Genomic DNA, 19,819 nt, shown 5'->3' on the forward strand with positions numbered 1-19,819 from the left:
CATAGAAACAGAGTAAGTCAGAAGGGCTTTCCTGGGCTATCTAGTCTGACCCCCAGCTCCAGCTGGCTCCGCTCATGACATGCCTACCATGCCTATGGAGTCAATCATTTCATAATTGGTCTTCCTCTTCTTCTGTCTTTGACTTTCCCTAGCATAATTGTCTTCTTCATGGAGTCTTGCCTTCTCATGATGTGCCCAAAGTACGTCAGCCTCAGTTTTGTCATGTGTGTTTCAGGGCAGGTGCTGACTTGATTTGATCTAGGACCCACAAGTGGTTCAGGGTTTAATGGCTTTAAATGGTTGCAACAAATATCCTAATTGTTTTTGGCTCCAGTTTACAACTATATGAAGCTGGCTTAGGCTGTGTTCAGACCATTTGTCTGAGCAAGGCAAAATCGTCTAGCTAGCATTAGTTCCCCAGGGTCTAACGACTTCCCACTGTTTGTTCCTATTTCTTCTCCAAAGTGGGAGTTGCAGGCCTTTTTTTGGTCCAAATTTGTGGCGGATTGCATCTTTACTCAGTGATAGCTACTGCTCAAGGCCTTGGGAAGTTTCCTGCCCTAATTTTTGCCATGTAGCATTTTCTCTGCTGAGCAGAACTGCGAGTCATTCAGGCCGAAATCCTGAGGGCTGCTGAATTGCAGGAGTAACCAACAATCCTGAGGCAAAGTCCCAAGCCTGCCCGACAGCGTCTTGATGCCTCTAGACTAGTGTGTGTGTTTGATGTGCATCTCTGAAGACCCTGCTGGGTGTTTATCCCTTATGCCTTTCCAGGTTATGTCAAAACATTTCCATGCACACCTGAAAATGTGATGCAGCCTTTGATCAGGACAACACGCAGACATATCAGACCGCCTTTTACTGAGTCCAACCATAAATTCATCTGCTGTGCCTGGCAGGCAAATTCCAAGGGCTCAGGGAGAGAGCTGCCTCCACTCCTGTGGAGAGGCTGGTGACAGAGCCCACGGGTCCGTGTCCTGCCACTGAGTCCGCCATGTGCTTAAGGGGCACTGCAGGCCGTGGGCCCCAAGGCAGAAATCTGGGAGCCACTGCCATCCTCAGCTGGAAGGGTGCTTCCGCTTGGCCACACCCGCCTCACTCCAGCCACGCATCCCTGGCTGCAGAAGAGTGCTAGGTCGCCTGCTGGCCCCTTCCCAGGGCATTGTGTGGGCTGCATAGTCGGTGGTGATGGGTGGGAAGGAGCCAGAGCTCCTTGCCTTGCAGCTGCCCATCACACCTGATGCTGTGAAGCAGGCAGAAGTTCATAGGGGCCTTGTACTCAAGTGCTCTGGCCCCTGGTTCTTTCCTCACAGCCCGGAGGCTTATTTCCCAGGGCCCTCTGTCTCCGTGGCTGCTAGCAGGAGAGGTTTTTTCCTAGCCTAGCCAATCAGGGCCTGAATCTTTCAGGTACACAGCAGCACCCCTGTGTGGTAGGTAGGCTTTCTACAGTTTGTTGTGAGGGCGGAGTTAGTTGCGGGTCAGCGTAAGACCGTATGCTCTGCATGCAAAGGGTTCTGGGTTCCGTCTGCAGCAGCTGGGCTGAGAAAACGAGCAAAACCGCCAGTGGTCTGGCTTGGTGCAAGGCAACTTGCAATGTAAGTATTCGAAAGTCAGAAGGTGGTGTAGGTGTGCGGTAATGTAGGCTGTGCCCTGGAGAGAGGCAGTCGCTGGAGGAGCTGCAGATTTGGTTGGCACAGGGTGGGGTGGCTGGCAGAGATGCCAAACCAGCCCTTCTGAATGACGCATGCCTGTGAGAGTGGCTTCACTCCACGATTGTCTTGTCCGATCGTTGTTCACACAACTGCGAAGTTAACCTGACCCTGCAGAGCCTAACAAGGATGTGGTGTGTTATCAAGGCGAGCACCGCTTGTTTGCTGTGGTTGGTTATGTGCATTTTTATATGTGATATGCTGCTTCTGACTTCCTGTCTTTCAAAGGTTTGCTGTCTTTGGTCGAAGAAAGAGGTTCCCATGAAACTATTAAAAGCAAAAGCTTTTCTCCTGGGTGCTGAAGGAGAACGACACTCTGCTTCTTTTAGCGTGTCACACCAAGCCTGCTTCTTCATTTTAAGGAGCCTGGGGTGGCATCGCTTGGGCATTTGCTCCACATCCTCTTGAAATAGGTTGACACAGAGAGAGGGTTGTAATTTGGACCTTCACTTGGGTGAAAGTCGTTTATTTTCCCACCTATTTGCAGGTCATTTTCCCAGGGAGGTTAGTTTCAGTCTTTGTTGTTTTAAATTTTTTACTGTATTTTAAATCTTTTTATTATATTGCTGCTGGGTTTTACTCTGGGTTTTACTTTTATTTTATGCTGTAGTTTTAAAAGTTTACAGTTTTATAGTGCATTTTTATGCTGTTTTCTTAAATTGTTGTGGCCTACCTAGAGAGCTTTGGCTATTGGATGGTATAGAAATGTAAGAAAGAATGAATGGATGACCATGGAGAAAAAAGGGTGAAAACCCCACATGTACCATTCAAGCTACTGGGAGGAAGTATGCAATATAAGTGAAAGAATAATGTGAAGGTTTGATAATGGTGTATGCTGAGATTTAGGGACCACACTGACGTATGGATGATACTTTCAAAAAGTGGAGAATGCGGCTGTTCACACAAGATGGTCAGCAAATCCCAATTCACCTTCATGTTGCATTTGCAGGCTCTGATTGGCCTGATTGGAGGTTGTGCCCTGACATCCGAACCCAAGCATCATTGGTTAATTGTGAGTTAAACAACCCACAGTCAAGCTAAGAACAAACCATTCGAGCCATGATGAACCCATAGTGCTGGATTCAGATGTCATGGAGCAACACTTGATTAAACATTGCATATGCAAAACAGAGATGGCATGCACCATGACACATTTTGGGTTGATTAACCCATGATAAGATGCTGTTATGTACTAACAGGGTCAGTAGAATATTTATTTCAAACATTTATTGGGTGTCTTGAAAGAGGAAAAGTGCCTTATTTTGAAAATACAAGAATAAAACTGCAAAAATATTAAAATATTACAGTGTCCTTGGTTTTAATTGATTAATTAAATGTATATGCTGCATTCTCATAAGCTCTCAAAGCAAGTTATCCAAATAACAAAAAAAGTATAATAATTGAGAACGTACTCAAATAGTCACTGGTTTTTGTCAGGGAAAGTCTGCATGAAAACAAAGGCCTTGAAAGGATTTCTGAAGATCAATACCAAATCCCTTGTAATGTAGTTGCAGTCACGCCATGAATCATGCCTTTGTGTCTTAGATGTTAGTACTGTCTGGATGATCACTGGATGATCATTGTTGTCAATGTTGATTGATTTTATTTTTAATAAACACCAGGAATAGTAAGAAACCTTCAGTCCAGACAACTAAAAATCTAAGATGTCAGCCCATTCCAGAAGAGAATCAAAGTTCAGAGCATTTGATTCTCTCCCTTGTCCTTCTGGAAGTCAGATCAATTGATTTCTAAATCAGCTTTGATGTGAAGAGATGTTTCAAAGTGGCAGATCATTCCTGGCACATTTATACAATCTTGTGATTAAGTTTTCATTCTCCTTGCATCGCCATCATCAATTCATGGTGCTGGTTTTGACCTATAAAGCCCGAAACGGCTTGGGACCAGGATACCTGAAGGAACATCTCCTTCCTTATATGCCCTCACGCCCCTTAAGATCTATGGGAGAAGCCCTACTCCAGGAACCCTCTCTAAGACAGGTAAAAAGTCATCATCTCGGAGTAGGGCCTTCTCTGCTGTGGCTCCCAAACTCTGGAATGTACTCCCCAGAGAAGTACGTCTGGCGCCAAGTTTATACTCTTTACGGTGCCAGGCCAAAACCTTTTTATTTAAACAGTATTTTAAAATTTAACAGCTTTTAAGTTTAGTCGCTCTGTTTGTTTTGTGATTTATTGTTTTGTTCTGTTTTATTGTTTATTTATTTAAAATATTTATATGCCATCCTGTCGCAAAAGCCTCAGGACGGCTTACATAAATGAAATAACATAAAATATGACATGAATAAATTACTGACCCACACTGACTGCAGTTAAAAACATATAAGAGTCAATATTAAAACTTATTAAAATATTGCTGAAATAAAAAGGTCGTATCCTAGCGCTGAAAAACAAATAACGATGGCACCAGGGGGACCTCTCTGGGGACCGCATTCCATAGGCAAAATTGTTGTTTTAATTGTTTTTTTAAATATTGTAAGCCATCCTAAGATCTTGTATAATAGGACGGCATGCAAAAGCTTTTAATCAATCAATCAATCAATCAATCAAGAAGTTTTGCTCCCTTGGCTGAGACAGAACGCTAGGATTTCATGTTCTCCTCCTCTTCTGTTCTGCAGGTGATGCTCTCATTGAGGTGGAGTGTGGTGCCAGTCCAGCGAGTTGTCCAAGCATGAAGCAGGCTCTCCGCTAGCGTGCATGTGATGTGAGCAATCCAGGAATGCCATGCCCTGTTGAGAGACTCTTGGCTGCAGAAGTGCAACTCCTTGTTTAGGCAAGAAAAGCAAATGCAAGGATCTTTTTAGCTACTGTTTGCTCTGGAGCACCTTGGTCAAGACTTCCTAGGTTGTTCTTCCCTGTTTTCTCCTTGCTTACACGCGAAACTAGCAAGATGATCGACCTAAGCTTCCTCACGGATGAGGAGCAAGAGGCAATCCTGAAAGTGCTCCAGCGGGATGCAGATCTGAAGAGAATTGAAAATGAGAGGGTCAGGTGAGCACTGAAAATTATTCCATGCCGCAGGCAGGTTGCATGTGCAGGGCTGGTGGGAAATGACTCACCTCCCCTTCCAGATTTTATGGGTTTTTATCGCCACTAGAGAAAGGGCCTTCCCCATCCCCACCCAATGCATTTGATAGCCATGGCATACAAGGCCAATCCGTGAAATATCAGTCTTGACTTCTGTAGCATCAAAGTCAGCATGGAAGGATTTGCAGAAACGTTTGCATCTTAAAGGCAAACAAATTGTTATGGCATAAGGTGCCATGGATATTAACCCACTTCATCAGGGATATGAATGATTGTGGGGAATTTCAGGTTCATCTACAGTACATGGGGTGTGTCAGGGGAAGATCTGGAAACTGAGATAGAAGGAAATTGAATGTAGACCATGGTAGTCGTGGTATTGACTGTGCTGGGAGCAACTGTGGTTAAAATGGGATTGGCACTTTCTGCATTTCATTTCTGTCCATGTTCACCATTTTCTCCGCCACCCCCACGTGTCCTGTAAGGAAACCTGGAAATTCTCCATAATGCTCCCAAGTCTCTGATGAAGAGCGCTGCGGTCCATGAAAGCATGGATGAAGATGATGACAACTGCTTCATGTATTCTCCAGTGGTACAACACAGAATTGCCACTCATGGCGTTCTGAATTTTATCCGGTCCCACTCTTTGCATCTGGCAAAATGCTGCAAAAGCTGTGAAGTGGAAGGGTGGAAGAATGAGTGTAGACCCCATGCATGATGCTCTCCATGTCGTAATGCCTTGAGCTTTGTGGGAAAACTGTTGTGTGCCTCCATCTTAAGCCAAATGTTCCTTGGATACCTGGCTTTTTTCTTCTTTTTTTGAGCTGTTGGACAGGAATGACCTGCTTGCTTGGGTCCCTATTATGTATCAGGCACATGCCTGCTCCCCCCTTTCAGGTCTTTTGGCTTGATCCGTCCTAGCATTTTTATTTATTTATTTATTTATTTATTTTTCAATTTATAGCCTGCCTTTTTCCTACAAAGGGCTCAAGGCAGCTTACATCATTTCTCCTCCTCCATCTTATCCCCACAACAACAACCCTGTGAGGTAGGTTGGGCTGAGAGTCTGTGACTGGCCCAAAGTCACCCAGTTGGCTCCATGACTGAGCGGGGACTCGAACCCAGATCTCCTGAGTCCCAGTCGCATGCTCTTAACCACTACACCACACTGGCTCTCTTGCAAAATAAATTCTTCTTGCCAACAGTAGCAGAATCTCCACAGCCGGCCAGGGTTGGTTTTGGGATGATAAAATAGGGAAAGATACATGGATTCAGTTTGCTTTGTGGTTCCAAGTAATTGCAGTGTAGGAATCCCTGGCACATAGCACCACACGATAAAAATAAATCTGCTGTCTTGGGACTTTGACCATCCTATCCACTGGCACCAAGCAGTCTGTAAAACTGAAATGCTGCGGTTGTGTTTACGTTAAGGAGAAAACCATGTGGTCTTTTAGGCCTTTCTCTTTGGCGGGAGCCCTTAGAATAGCAAGCGGTGCTCTTTGTTTTCAATTCTGCGTTGTGCTTGCTTGTTTGCGTGTGCCGGCTGAGAAAGGGGATGATGCGATGGAGGTGCCTGGCTTACAGCAGCCTCTGTGGACACACTTGAGGTGTCCCTCAGCGTGGTATAGTCCTCCTCATAGGCCTCACCACAGGCATGAATAGCAGATGGTCAAGTCCCAAGTCCTGCTGTCTGTGGAAGGAGCTTGCTTCCTCTGGAGGACCATTTATTTGTTCATTTTCTGATTTGCCCCAGATCTGAAGCACTGCTCCTTCCCGTGGTCTGTGAGAGAAGGAAGGGCTGGGAAAACTCCTCCAAGTTCAGTTCTCTTGTAAGGTGTGGAAGTTTTGGCCATTACAGTCCCATTCAGAAGCCCCCCAGTTTGCAGAGTTTGCAAGACCTTTGTGCTCAAGGGTTAGTGCAGATTGAAGTCTTCTTGAAATCTTGCAGAACTATTCAGAACAAAAGGCTGGGGTGGCTTTTGACATTGCCTTGCACTGCAGTGGTTTTATGAAAGGTTTTTGGAAGCTGTTCCAGGAGATACTTTGGTTGAAGCACAGGGTAAAAATATTTAACAAATAAGATACATCCTGCTAGGAAAAATATTAGTGATCCCCTGCGCCCTCCCATATCTAATCATTATCTAATACTCCATTCTTCAGTTTAGAAGGCATATATATGCAACACTTTAAGCCAGGAATCCTGGCTTATCAGACCAACATCTCCCTGAGTTTTTGCTAATGCATGCAGTCATTCAGTCCTGTTTTGCTCATCCTGCTCCTGTGAGAAGACAAACTTGTCAGACATGGGTAGCTAGATGTAAAAACTCACCTGGGTATAACATATTGTATTCAAGCAAGTCAAGATATGTAAGCCAGTACTAAACCAGGATTTGTTGTTGGCATCCACATCTTGGTTTGTTTCAGTTTATAAATTACATAGCTGTGTAGTACGTAACCTTGCACAAGGAAACAAGTGGCAAGTTAGGAATACAGGAAGCTACCTTGTATTGAGACAGGCCACTGGTCCACCCAGGCCAGTGCTGTTGACATTGACTGGCAGTGGCTCTCTGGAGAGTCAGGCCTCTTTCTTTTCCAGCCCTGCTTGGATTGAAGCTGGGACCTCCTACATGCACCGCAAGGTTCTGCCAGTGCTACTGCAGCACCCGTGTGCCACCCTTACTTTTACATTACTTGAATGAGTTAAGTCACTATTACGCTGGGTGTGTGTGCAGAACTACACATAAAGAGTCTCTCCCTGGTTATGAGAAACGAGGAACTCCGGGGATGTGTGTGTCAGACGGTTTGCAGGGAAGGGCTGCCAGAACAAAAGCTTGTTTTCCTAGACACAAGAATTAGTGACGGAGGATTCCTGTGGTTGAGTGGACGTGCAGCGAGTAAGTCAGGAGATCGCAGTTCGGTTGTTAATTGGATCTCAGCAGGGTTTTAAATTCCTTGTTATCCATTTCTGCAGAAGGGGGATGAGCTAATGTTCATCACAGGTAGGACCTCCCCTCCCCCCCCCCAAAATAAAGTTTAAACAGCAAGCAGAGCTTCCGTATTGGCTGACATAATCATTGGCATAGTACATTTCAGGGAAATGCCAACCTCAATCAGACATGACAGAAGCCAGAGACCAAAAGCCAGTCCTTCAGTCCAGCAAATTTGGGTTTATCTGTGCTGGAGCGTGTCAAGGGTTTTAGGCATTGGTCTTTCCCAGCCCTAACGGTAGATGGCCAAGACGTGTGCCCACATGCCGAACGTGTCACTGACGTTTGGCCTTCCCCAAGCGCAAGGTGCCTCATTCCTCGTCCATTACCTGGCCTCCACATAACTGCAGAAGACTGAGCTCATGTCAACAACGCGGCAGAGAATCCGTTGCCTTGTGCTGGATCATAGCGTTAAAACCTCAGCTGTACATCTGTTGTCCTGTCTTAAGTCTGCTCAGTTTCTGAGCCAACTTGGTTCTCTCCAGGTGTGCTTGCTGGGGATGCTGGGAGTTGTGCTCTGTCACATCTGGAGGGAACCAGGCTGCTTTAAGAATGTTCAATTGATTGCAGCCCTGTCATGAAGTGGCTTCGACTGGGGTGGGCAGCTTGTGACCGCCAGGTATTTTGCCCTCCCCCCATTCCCATCTGCCCCCTCTGGCACAGCTGACAGTGAGGGCTGATGGGAGCGATAGGCCAAGCATCTGGAGGGGCGCAAGTTGCCCACTCCCAGTTCAGAATACCACCATGATATGGCACAGAGCCCTTGTGCACGAGATCAGGGCAGACCTTGGGCCATGTGCTTTCTCTTTGCCAGTTCTCCCTGCCGTGAGAATCCAGGGAAAAGACCATATCTGGTCATATATTGTTGTTATTACTACAGTACATTGGAATCTTGCCTTTTTCCCTCTTGCAGGGAACCCAAAATGGCCTGCAAGATTCTCTTCTTCTCCATTTTTTCCCTAACAACCTCCTGACTGGCCCAAGTCACCCAATGAGCTTCATGACTGAGTGAGGACTAGAACCCAGATCTCCTGAGGTCCAGTCCAGCACTCTAACCACTGTACCACATGGCCCTGCTTCCTAAGGGGAACAGCCCTGTTTCTGGGAGGCAGCAGGTCAACAGAACCCTTTATGTACGTTCTGCCCCTGCTCCTTTTAGGGTTTCACAGCAAAGCTAATTGCTCTCACCTCCAAACTGGTGTTGTGATTTGTGCTGGGGAAGCCCAGTCAAGACCAGGCAGAAGGAGAACCTTGGACAGCTCCGCCTGGATTCTGCCAGCTGGAATGCCCTCCTGATCTGTCAGGGACGGGCAGCTTGTGGCTCTCTCAGTATTTTCCCTACACCTCCCATCATGCCTCAGATGGGTTATACTGGCTAGGGCTACTGGGAGTCGTGGCCCTCTGGATGCTCCAAAAGGAGAATGCCTTCTCAGCAGGATGTGCACATGAGCATAGGCTGCTAAATCCTGGAGTGTGCTGAGTGGTGTCCCTGCTGGAGCGGTTCTTTGCATGTGGTTTTGCAGGCCCAAAATAAAGACAATGGCAGGGTTGCATTTGGGACCGCACTGTGGCTGAAGAGTGTCTTTTTCAGAAGCCCATGCAAGGCACCAGTGCCAGGGGTCACGGGGGGTGGCAGAATAAAAGGCATCCTTTAGCATGCAGTCCAGGCAGCTGGACAACTCCAGGCTTCCTGGCACTTCAGTGAAATCATTTTACAGGCCCATCCGGCAAGGATGCACATGGCATTGTGCCTACGTGGCAAGGTATGGCCCATGCATTACAATCAATATTTACTTTGGACGTGTTACTCCATTTCAGCCACAGATTTGCTTAAAGGGCTGCTATCAGGTATACATGACTGTGCAAATGAGCCCTGATAGCTGCAAAATGCACACCTCCCAGGTGTAAGCTGGCTCAGGTTCCCTTCACACAAATTCCAGTGGAGCTGTAAAATGTTTTCCCAACTCAGTAGTCACGTCAGGCTACAGAAAGGAATGTCTCTGTGTGATCAGCAAGCGCTCCTGCTGTTCTTTTATATAACATCCCGGGCTGTGAAGTGTCCAAAAGACCATTGCCATCCTTGAAATTGGATGCAGCGACTTACAAGCCACTGGTTAAGAGGATGCAAAATGAGTTATACTGTAGGTCTCTTACAGCACAAACAAACAAACAAACATCAAGAGCATCCTATGCAAATTTAGACAAAAAAGGACCTACCCTTGCTAGCATGCTCCAGGCAGTAATTTGAACTTAAGTGACTCTGGTCTGATCAGACTCCCTGTGCCACACCTTCTGTCAGTCAGCTAGAAGAACTTGGAGGTGAAGGAAGTGAATCAGACCCTTCCAACTCATAATGAATGGAGTCAGCACCTGTTCTGATAGAGGCAGGTCTGGACTTGTCATGCCAGTACCCTCTGATCAGGACTCATCTGGGTTCTTCCCTCCACCTCCATCTTCCCTCCACCTCTTCCCTCCATCTGCCCATTAGGGTGGACAAAGCTTGAACTCTGGTTCTGGTAACTAGATGGGGCAGATCCCAGACTGGGTCTTTGCGGAAAAGTCCAGATTTCTGGTGTGTCTCAAACACTGGGTTCCAGCCATCTAATGTGTTCTGCTACAGGCTAGTTTGGTGTGGTGGTTACAGTATTAGACTGGGAACCTGGGTGAACTGGGTTCTAGTCCTCCCTCAGCCATGGAGCTCACTGGGTGAGTCACTTACTCTCAACCTAACCTTCCTCACAGGGTTGTTGTTGTGAGGATAAAAAGAGAACTATGTAAGCTGTGAAGGTTCCTCTATGCTGCTCACTAGTCAAACCTCACCTGGAGTCCTGTGTCCAGTTCTGGGCACCAAGATTTAAGAAAGATGCAGATAAATTAGAGAGGGTCCAGCGGAGGGCAACAAAAGTGATCCAGAGTTTGGAAACACTGCCCTATGAGGAGAGACTGAGAGAACTGGGCTTGCTCAGCCTTGAGAAGAGAAGACTGAGGGGGACATGATATCCCTCCATAAGTACCTCAAAGGCTGTCACAAAGAGGAAGGTCAAGATCTCTTCTTCCTCATGCCAGAGTGTAGGACAGGGAATCATCAGTTCAAGTTACGGCAAGCCAGATTCAGGCTGGACAGGAAAAGCTTCCTCACTGTCAGAGCAATACAGCAGTGGAACCTGCTGCCTGGAGAGGTGCGGGGCTCTCCCACACTGGAGACATGCAAAAAGAAACTGGACAGCCATCTGAGTGGGATTGTGCAGCAGCAGCAGGTTGGACTTGATGGCCTTCATGGCCCCTTCCAACTCTACTATTGTATGATTCTAATAGTCAAAAAGGTGGGATAGAAATTTCATGTAATAATGAATGACAGTGATAAACAAAAATGATTGCCTTTCCCCTAGTCTTTATTTTGTTTCCACGGACTGCAAAGTAACATGCCAGGTTCCTTCTCCTGCTGAGCTGGCTGCCCTGCTGGGACAAACAGTGCAAACACAAGGTCTGGGCTCTGTGCCTTATTTATATTTTACTTATTTTATCTCCATACAGCCCAATGTCTGGGCCACATACAGAAGTGCCTAAAAGAAGGCCATGGTACAGTAAATCAGCCCTAACATTAGTCCACAGTACAGCATTTCAAAGTGGTTTAAGAAATGTAGAAACAAAATGGCAGCAACAGCAACTTCAAAGCAGACCTATTAAAAGCACCTGATACAGGTGTCCCCATCAAGCCATGAAAGAACTCTAGGCACCGGGGAACACCTCAGCACAGAAGGGATGGCAAAGGTGGTGCCAGGTGGGCCTCCAGAAGGAGCGCACTCCATAATTGTGTGTGTGTGCGGTGGGGAGGGGCACCACTGAGAAGGCCATCCTCCCTGTGGCTTCCAGTCAGCCCTCCCTTCGAGGTGGCGCTTGGAGGAAGGCCTCAGATTTTTATCATTGCATCCAGGTAGATGGCAGTCTTGCTTTCCAGCACATGGAATCAGTACTGCTAGATAATTTTAGCGCCTGGATGGAATGGGCAGTAAGCCACTCTTAGTTGTCATGGTTATGTGGTTACGTAGGGCATAGTCCTGTTCATGTTTAGGCAGAACAGTGTTTCTCAGCTCCCAGCATTCCCCAGCCCATCATGCCAGCTGGGGAATGCTGGGAACAGCAAACCATTTTGTATTTAAAGATGCAGACAAGCACAAATAGATGTTATTTCTTAAGGTACATGTGTCTAGGGCTGCAAGTCAAGACTCGGAGATAAACTGTAAGCTCCGTTTTCGACAGTTGGTTATGGAACCCCTGGGGGGAAGGGCAGATGGTTGCCACTGCCTTTCTGGTCTTTCTCAGCTGCCACAAGACCCTTCTTTTCTTTCTCTGGTCTGTCTCTCCAGTTTCCTCAGAGATTTTCTTCCCAATTTCTCTCTACCCACTTCTTACTCTCATTAGGGTCAAAAATAGTTGAACTCCAGGTGTTCTGCTGGGGTAGAAGTGGGTACTGCGGCGTCCAAGGTGCGCCATTAGCCCTCACCAGTGGTGGAGAATGACAGGAGTTGTAGGCCAAAACATCTGGGGGACCCCAAGTTGCTCACCCCTGCTCTGGAGGGGCATACTGCACAAGGCTACGCATCACAAAGCTGTGCTTATTCTTCTGTATGCTCAAGAGCACTGTGGCTTTTTTTAACCTCTTGGGCTTCTGTAATTTGCTAGTTGCGGTAGCGCCTAGGAAGACTTTTCTCGGAGTTGTGATGTGCTGCAATGCCTGCTTGAGCTATACATCCTTTTCCTGCTCCCCAGCACAATCCTTAAATATTCCCAGCCTTCACTAACATGCCTGCACACACAGGTCATGGGAGGCTAGTGCCAACGGAGTACTTGCCCGCAGAAGAGGACTGTGGCAAGAGACACACGCTCTGTCATATGTCTTGGCCAGTTTCTTCTAGTTGTACTACTCATCTCATTCCCCGGCTTGCCATGGGCCAAATTTGGACTCCTTTCATTTTGAGCAGGGGGCAAGAGAAAAGGCACACTGGGAATTGAGAAGAAATCAGCCAGGGAGTACGGTAGCAACATAAGCAGATGAAGATCTTGGGATTTATGGTGAAAATAAATAACTGGACTTTTAAAAACAAAGACACTCCTTCAGAAATCCATGGGTCTGTTGGGATGACATGATATCCCATTGTGGGTTGATTTACCCCTGAGGGGGACTCCTATATGTGCTGTCTACCCTTAAGAATATGCAAGCCCCAACTTGGAGTTGTCTTTGCTTGTTGTGTCCCCCAAGCCTGAGCAGGAGGGGTTGTTTGTGGGTTAAACAACCCTCATAGAACCCTAGAACAGGCTGTGGGTTATGCAAGGGTTGTTTAACCCTCAAACAAGCCCTGCCACTGTGGTTTGGACAATACAACAACCCATGGTCAGGGGTTTAATATGCAACATGCTGGCAAAATATGTCACAGATCACCATGGCTTAAGCAAACCACAGTGGGTTATTTGATCATTCTAAGCAAGTCAGGGCATCACAGTGTGCAGGAAAAGAAAGGAAGAAAGAATAGTTTTCACCGATCTGTACTGAGTGCCTGGGCACACTCAGGCAGTGTGAGGATAATGTCTACACACTCGCACTGCCCGTCATCTCTGAAATATTTGCGTATAGGCCATTGTCTCTGTTGGTATCCTTAAAAAAATCTTAAATCTAAAATGTTGATTTGGCAGCCTTCCTCCAGCCTGGTGGCCTCCAGGTGTTTTTGGGCTACAGCTCCCATCACTGAGGACCATTGGCCATGGTAGCTTGGGCCAGTGGGAGTTGTAGTCCAACTCATCTGGCAGGTATTGCATCGGGGAAGACTGCTTTAGAGGGACATGCGTGACTGTCCTCCATGGGTGCCTGTGTGTTTTTTTCTTCATAGTTTTCCTTTAAAGGAGTCACATTTTGGGTAGTTCTGTGGGAAAAGCTGCTTGGAGAAAACAGGTAAGGAAAAATGGGTGTGTGCATTTTCCTTGTCTGGGCTGATAGTTTCTGTAACGTGTAAACAAACTTTCTCGTTGCAGGAAAATGTAACATTCTTTTAAACCCCTTTTTCTAGGCATTTACCTGAAAAAGTGAGAGATGAAAGTCAGGTCAAGAACATGAGTGGGCAGTGGTTTTACGAAGCCAAGGCCAAGAGGCACAGAGAGAAAATATATGGTGCCGACATCGTTCGGGCATCCATCAGGAGGAAGCCGCTGACAACAGGTATGGAGTCAATATTTTTGAAAATAGTAGGGCTTTTGAGGTGAAGAAAACTCTTTAGTTCTTGCTGCAGAGCTTCAAGCTAGACGGTACTATGCTTTTGTTACACAAATACCAAATGCACCCCAGTCTTCAGTAGATTATACATTCTGTGGCATGGAACAGTGGAGGAGGAGAAGGTGGGAAGTTCCATTGTGCAAGTGGATTTGCAGAAAGTTGGGTCTAGTCCATTGGTCTAAATCCGACACAGTTGATTTCAAGCTTGCCTAAATCAGACTTGGAGGGAGGAATCTGTCCATCGTCCCCTTCCTGAATGACCCCACTGGATTCTTTGCGTTGACTTGGGCAAGTTCCAAGTAGCCAGATTCCATCTGGAGATGGAAAAACATCCTGACTGTTAGAGCAGTATGGCAGTGAAGCCGGCCCAGGGAAGGCGTGTGCCCTCCCACATTGGAGGCATTCATGGGGCAACTGGACAGCCATTGGCAGGGATGGTTAAACCTGGAATCCTGCATTGCGCAGGCTGTTGGACCCAATGGCCTTATAGACCCCTTCCAACTCTTCTATTTGATTGTTCTACTATGTAGTTATTCTAAGTTCCTCATGCAGCTCCTGTGAGAATAGAAAGCTTGTCAAGCTTGTCCAAAGCTTGTAAAGCCTTTTGCATGTTTAAAAATAAGACACTTGTTAAAAAACACGAGATGTAACTAAATGGCATTTACTTCTTTTAAACATTTGGAACCTTGGACATGCTGATGGAACTACTAAAAGGTACTTGATGGCGCAATGCTATGAACCTTAAGGCAAAAAAAGGCTTGGTGGGGCATGCTGGGAGCTGGGGCATGATGGGAGTTTTACGTCTCTTTTCTGTCTAACCTTGTATAGGGTAGCATGCTGGAGAGTCTACATGCTTAATTAGATTGTGTCTTCCAACTTAATTGCAGTGCTCCTCAGCTGTTATGTGAAACAAGTACTGCTGCAATGCAAAATTCCTTGTCTGTTTTGTCTCTCTGTGTTTTTTTAAGCTGGGATGACTCCAAGGAAGCCAGGCAAAACAGAGAACAGCTGGGTGAACAATGTTAATAAAGAAGTCCTTGTACCACCAGAGCTGTTGGAAGAGACAGAAGGCAAAATGAAACCTAACCAGAGGTTAGCTATCCAACAAACTATCTGATCATTTGGTTTGTAGAAGGGTATTTCTACAAACCAAAGGTAACCAGTGAAACTTTTCAGTATTTGTGGGGGTGAGTTATTTTCATGGCACTGTAATTGCCAGCTGTATAAAGGTGCACTTTTTGAGGGATGGGAAGTGGTTCCTTATGTCAGCTCCGTTTGAATTCACTTTGAAGGATTTTGGTACCATTTAGACTGCAGTGGGAAAACCAGATTCTTTTTCTTAAGAAGGGAGGCAAAAGGTTTCACTTTGAGTTATGCTCCCAGGGGCAAATCTCTCTCCTCCCTTTTCCTCTCCAGTGGTCTCAGATGAACCTTGGAAGGACAGTCTACAGGTTTACAAACAGCATCAAACCTTTGATATATGGGAGTGTCTGCCCATGTGAAGAGTGCAATCCAAACTGGAATGTTTGTTTAGCAGGGTGTTTAGTATGGTGACCCCTGTTCTGGAAAAACATCCCCACTGAGATTAAACATGAACCATCACTTATTATTTTAGCTGTATGTCCAAGTTACCTCTATCTGTTTTTCATCCCTATAGACACCTAGATAAGGTGTGTGTGTATATTATTAGTTTGTAGTAGAAGAGGTCTATGTAAGCGCCTTGAGTTCCTCACAAGAGGAAAAAGGCAAGATACAATTGCAAAGCAACAACAAAAACAACAATTCCTTCAATGAACTGGTTTTATATTTTGCTTTTTTATGACTTGTGTATATAATTACAATTTGTAAGTATAAGCACTTTTAACAATACCCATCAAATACATAACAAAAATTAGCAACTACATGTTTTAGCATTGCTAAAATAATAGCAATGAGATGCCACATTTTCAAAATCCCATTTGTTAAATATAGGTACATGGATTTGTACGAAAATACATACAGCTATCGAGCAATTATATGTAACCTTCAAGAAAAGCAAACCAGATGTGCAAATATTTTAGCCTCTATATATAATCCATTCATATATCGAAAAGGTTGCCAGGTCCTCACTCCATTGAATTATAGAAGGTGGATGTTCAACCTTCCAATTTTTAATATCAGTCTTCTAGCTGTCAGAAGTGTGCAGAGAATCTATTCCTCTTCATTTATCAAGTTCCATGAAGTAGCTAAATAATTTAAAGGGGCATCAATGGATAGTAATGACTGCTCCAGTACAACATTTACCTGTGCGATAATCTTTCTAAAAAAAAAAAAAAGAAGCACCTACTGGATATTACCAATACATAGGTAAGAAGCATTTGTTGTATCACACCCCCTGTGGTTAGTGGAACTGGACAATCCCTTAAAGAAATGTTGCACAAGTTTTCGTTGAATGAGAGGCATTCTAAGTTCCAGAGATGCAGCAGGTGGATGCCTAAACAAGGCCACTGTTTAGCCATGTTGTGGCGATTCCCACAGCAGCCTCTCAGATTCCCATTTGTGCTGCTGAATCTGAAATTGGTGGGGACCCTTGCTGTAAACTATGAAATATTTTAAGAGGGGATAGGTGCGGTATTCTTGGCTTGGCTTTTTTCGAGGGGCCCTTCCTTTGAGACTGTCACCATCACAGGCATGTTTGGTGGCAATGTAAGGGAGGGCCTTCTCGGTGGCTTCTCCCAGGCTCTGGAATGCCCTGGCGAGGGGGGCTTGGCTCCCTCCTTCTCTGTTGCTCTTCACCTGGCAAGCAGAAAAGGCCTTTGACCAGTAAGTGGGTCTGTGGGATTGGCTGCCTTATATATTGTGTGTTACATCTTTATAGTATTTGATGGTATTTTCTTGTTTTAATCTTTTACATTGTTATTGCAAAACACGTTGAGTACCCTTTCTAGTAGGGTATAAGTAAAACCAGGGTATAAGTAAACCCAAATAAAGCCGATCCTTTATTGAACTTAGTTGGGCATCTCTTGGTCATTCAAATGCTTAAGGGTCCTTGTTGGGGAGCACTATTATTTAAATCATCTTAGGTGGGTGACAGTCCGGACAAAGTAACAGGCTGGGATTTCTTGTTTTTCCCCACCTTTATAGCCCTAAAGGATTCAGTATGGCCGTTGACACATTAGAGACACCCAAGGAGGATGCGCAAAAGCCAGCAGTCTCACCATCTAAGGTGGGTTCATTGACAACAATCTGTGAAAATTGACTGCTTTTTAAATATTTGTCAGAAAACCGTCTTTTATTACAGTATCTCTGTGTTACATGTACCTGTGCGCTTCTTTGTCCCAGGGTCCCCCAACCCTGGCTTTTCCTTGGAAGACAAACTTGGAGTCAAGCCTGGCCAGTGGAGGAACCACAACTTGGGGGAATGTTTGCTGGGAGGAATTAGTGCAAGCAGGAAAAGCATACCCACCTCTCTCCCTGCAGAACTGCTCAACTGTAACCTTTGCATTATCTCAGCAAACCGTGATCTAGAAGTGCGTGTTTGCTGGGATGACCTGCAGATCTGGCCAGGAAGGCTTGTCTGCACCCGGTTTTGTCTCTGTTTTGACCTTTTAATACCTGACTGCTCAAACGGTGCTTGGAGTCTTCCTAGTTACTGTTGTGTGGGCTTACTTCCCACATGCACAGGCAGCATTTGACTAATGACTCCTGACCAAGTGTAAGAATTGCCTCCACTGAAGATTTTTATGGTTTTGAGTTGTCATTGGGTATTATGGCAGTTCTTGCTGTGGTGATTACTCACAATGCTTTATTCACCCACATATCTTTTGAAATAAAGCCCTAGGAAAGAAGATTCCACGTTGATGCCAGGAAGTACTCCTGACAGTCAGGACCCCGAGGGTATGGAATGGGCTTCCACGGGAGGTGGTTGAGGCCCCATCGGTGAGGGTTTTCAAGGATAGGCTGGACATGCACATGATGGGCATGTCATGAGTGGAGCTGGCTGGAGCTGGGGGTCAGACTAGATGGCCCAGGAGACCCCTTCTGATTTACTCTGCTTCTCTGTTTTTATGTAACTGGGTATATTTAGCCTTGAGAAGAGAAGACTGAGGGGAAATAAGATAACACTCTACAAGTACTTGAAGGGTTGTCATGATGAGGAAGGCCAGGATCTTCTTGATCATCCCAAAGTTCAGAACAAGGAATAATGGGCTCAAGTTACAGGAAGTCAGATTCCAGCTAGATATCAGGGTACATTTCCTGACTATTAGAGCAATGTGACAGTGGGACCAGTTGCCTAGAGAGGTGGGGGGCTCTCCCACACTGGAGACATTCACGATGCAACTGGACAGCCCTCTGAGTGGGATGGTGTAACGTGGTGTCCTGCAATGAATACAAGGCTGGACCTGATGGCCTTCTTGGCTTCTTCCTACCCTGCTATTCTATGATTCTAGGTAGCGTCAGTGCGAATATTGAATATGCGTGTGTAAATCAGCAACTCAGGTTGCTCTCAACCTAAACAGTGCAAAAGAACCTCACAGCAGGCACTGGGCGATTTGCCTGGGATTGAAGGATGGTTGGAAGGAACACCTGGCTGACTCTAGAAACAGACAAAAATGCTCCATTTTCAGCTGTCAGTGTTTTAGTAAGAACACTGTTAAAACAAAAGGATAATACGGACAAGTAAATGGCAAAAACTTGCAAAAGCCATTTAGCGGTTTTAGCAGACCTTCCTCCACCCCAAATGGATGTTCTCAATCTGTGGTTACAGCTATTAGCCAAGCAAGAGGTTTGTCATCAGTGAACAAGTTCCTTGTCATGGCTTTACTGCTTAAAAAATACTCGGCAGCTGGGTACGGAGAAGTGAACAAAGAACACTTTTGAAACTGAAAACTGAACCGTGGCCAGGGGCAAGCCTGAATAACAGCTTGGATTGTATTCTGGAAGTGCAGGTTAGACTGGACTGATGGGATGTGTGTCCCACCTGCTTCGGTATTTATTGAGGGAGAAGTCCTCATCGGTATGCAGACAATGCAGTGGTTGGTATTTGATCAAGGGCATCTGACGAAAGTACCTGTACCTTTTATGTGTGTTTCTCACTGGCTGCGTTTCTGTGCATGTTCAGTTGCTTTTATGTAGCTTCTGGATCTGGTCACATTGCTTGGTCGGACAGGGATGGGGACGGGATACCCTCCCGTTTTCCTCAGCGCAGTGAGCTTGTGTGGCCTTCATTTTGGAACACTGGACAAAGTGATGCACTTCCAGACACTTGTTTTTGACCACTTTTCTTTTTTAGACATACCCTAACCCTAACCCCTGCCCCCCGGAATGAGGTCTGATGGATTCCCACCCTACCTTTACAAATGCAGTTGTTCATTTGTATAAAACAAACAACAATCCCTCCTTGCCAAAACCAATAAAGTGCTGACCTTCCTCTTGACATGTTTGCCCAGCTGTGGTTTAACGCTTACTGCCGTCCCTTAACAGTTGCTGTATGTCAAGATGTCCTATATGATAATTTCTTGGAAATTATAGCTGGCTGCAGGTGTATCATGAAAATATTTTTCCATGCTCTATCTCTTCTCCCCTACCTTCTGTGAGGATAATTGCCATCGCTCAGTTAAATGCAGCACCTTCAGCCCCGGTATCATTTCTGGTTAGCTTGCTCAGTTGGAACTATCCTAACCACACCTAGTGTAGAATAAGTCCCGTCCGATGCTGTGGAATTTACCTCAGAGTTCAGATGCTGTGAGGAATGCATCTCTGTTATTTTGGGTATGATTTTTCTTCCTTGCTGTGCTTTTTTAAAAAAAAAAAACCCTGTAAATTTAAGCTGTAACATTT

At 45.7% G+C, this 19,819-nt stretch overlaps 1 protein-coding gene across 2 annotated transcripts in view; it reads left to right on the forward strand.

The window, feature by feature from the left end:
- The window catches only part of SYTL2 (synaptotagmin like 2), a 76,675-nt gene that overhangs the window by 28,516 nt on the left and 28,340 nt on the right, over window positions 1-19,819 (forward strand). For both annotated transcript variants that reach the window (XM_044442417.1, XM_044442416.1), the window contains exons 2-5: window positions 4,342-4,714; window positions 13,797-13,945; window positions 14,968-15,091; window positions 17,123-17,204. In XM_044442417.1, coding sequence (XP_044298352.1) covers window positions 4,614-4,714; window positions 13,797-13,945; window positions 14,968-15,091; window positions 17,123-17,204 — 456 coding nt within the window. In that variant the 5' untranslated portion in view covers window positions 4,342-4,613. The remainder of the gene's footprint in view (window positions 1-4,341; window positions 4,715-13,796; window positions 13,946-14,967; window positions 15,092-17,122; window positions 17,205-19,819) is intronic.

The sequence above is a fragment of the Varanus komodoensis genome, unplaced genomic scaffold (genome assembly GCF_004798865.1).
Source record: "Varanus komodoensis strain SLA01 unplaced genomic scaffold, ASM479886v1 scaffold4, whole genome shotgun sequence".
NCBI lineage: Eukaryota > Metazoa > Chordata > Lepidosauria > Squamata > Varanidae > Varanus > Varanus komodoensis.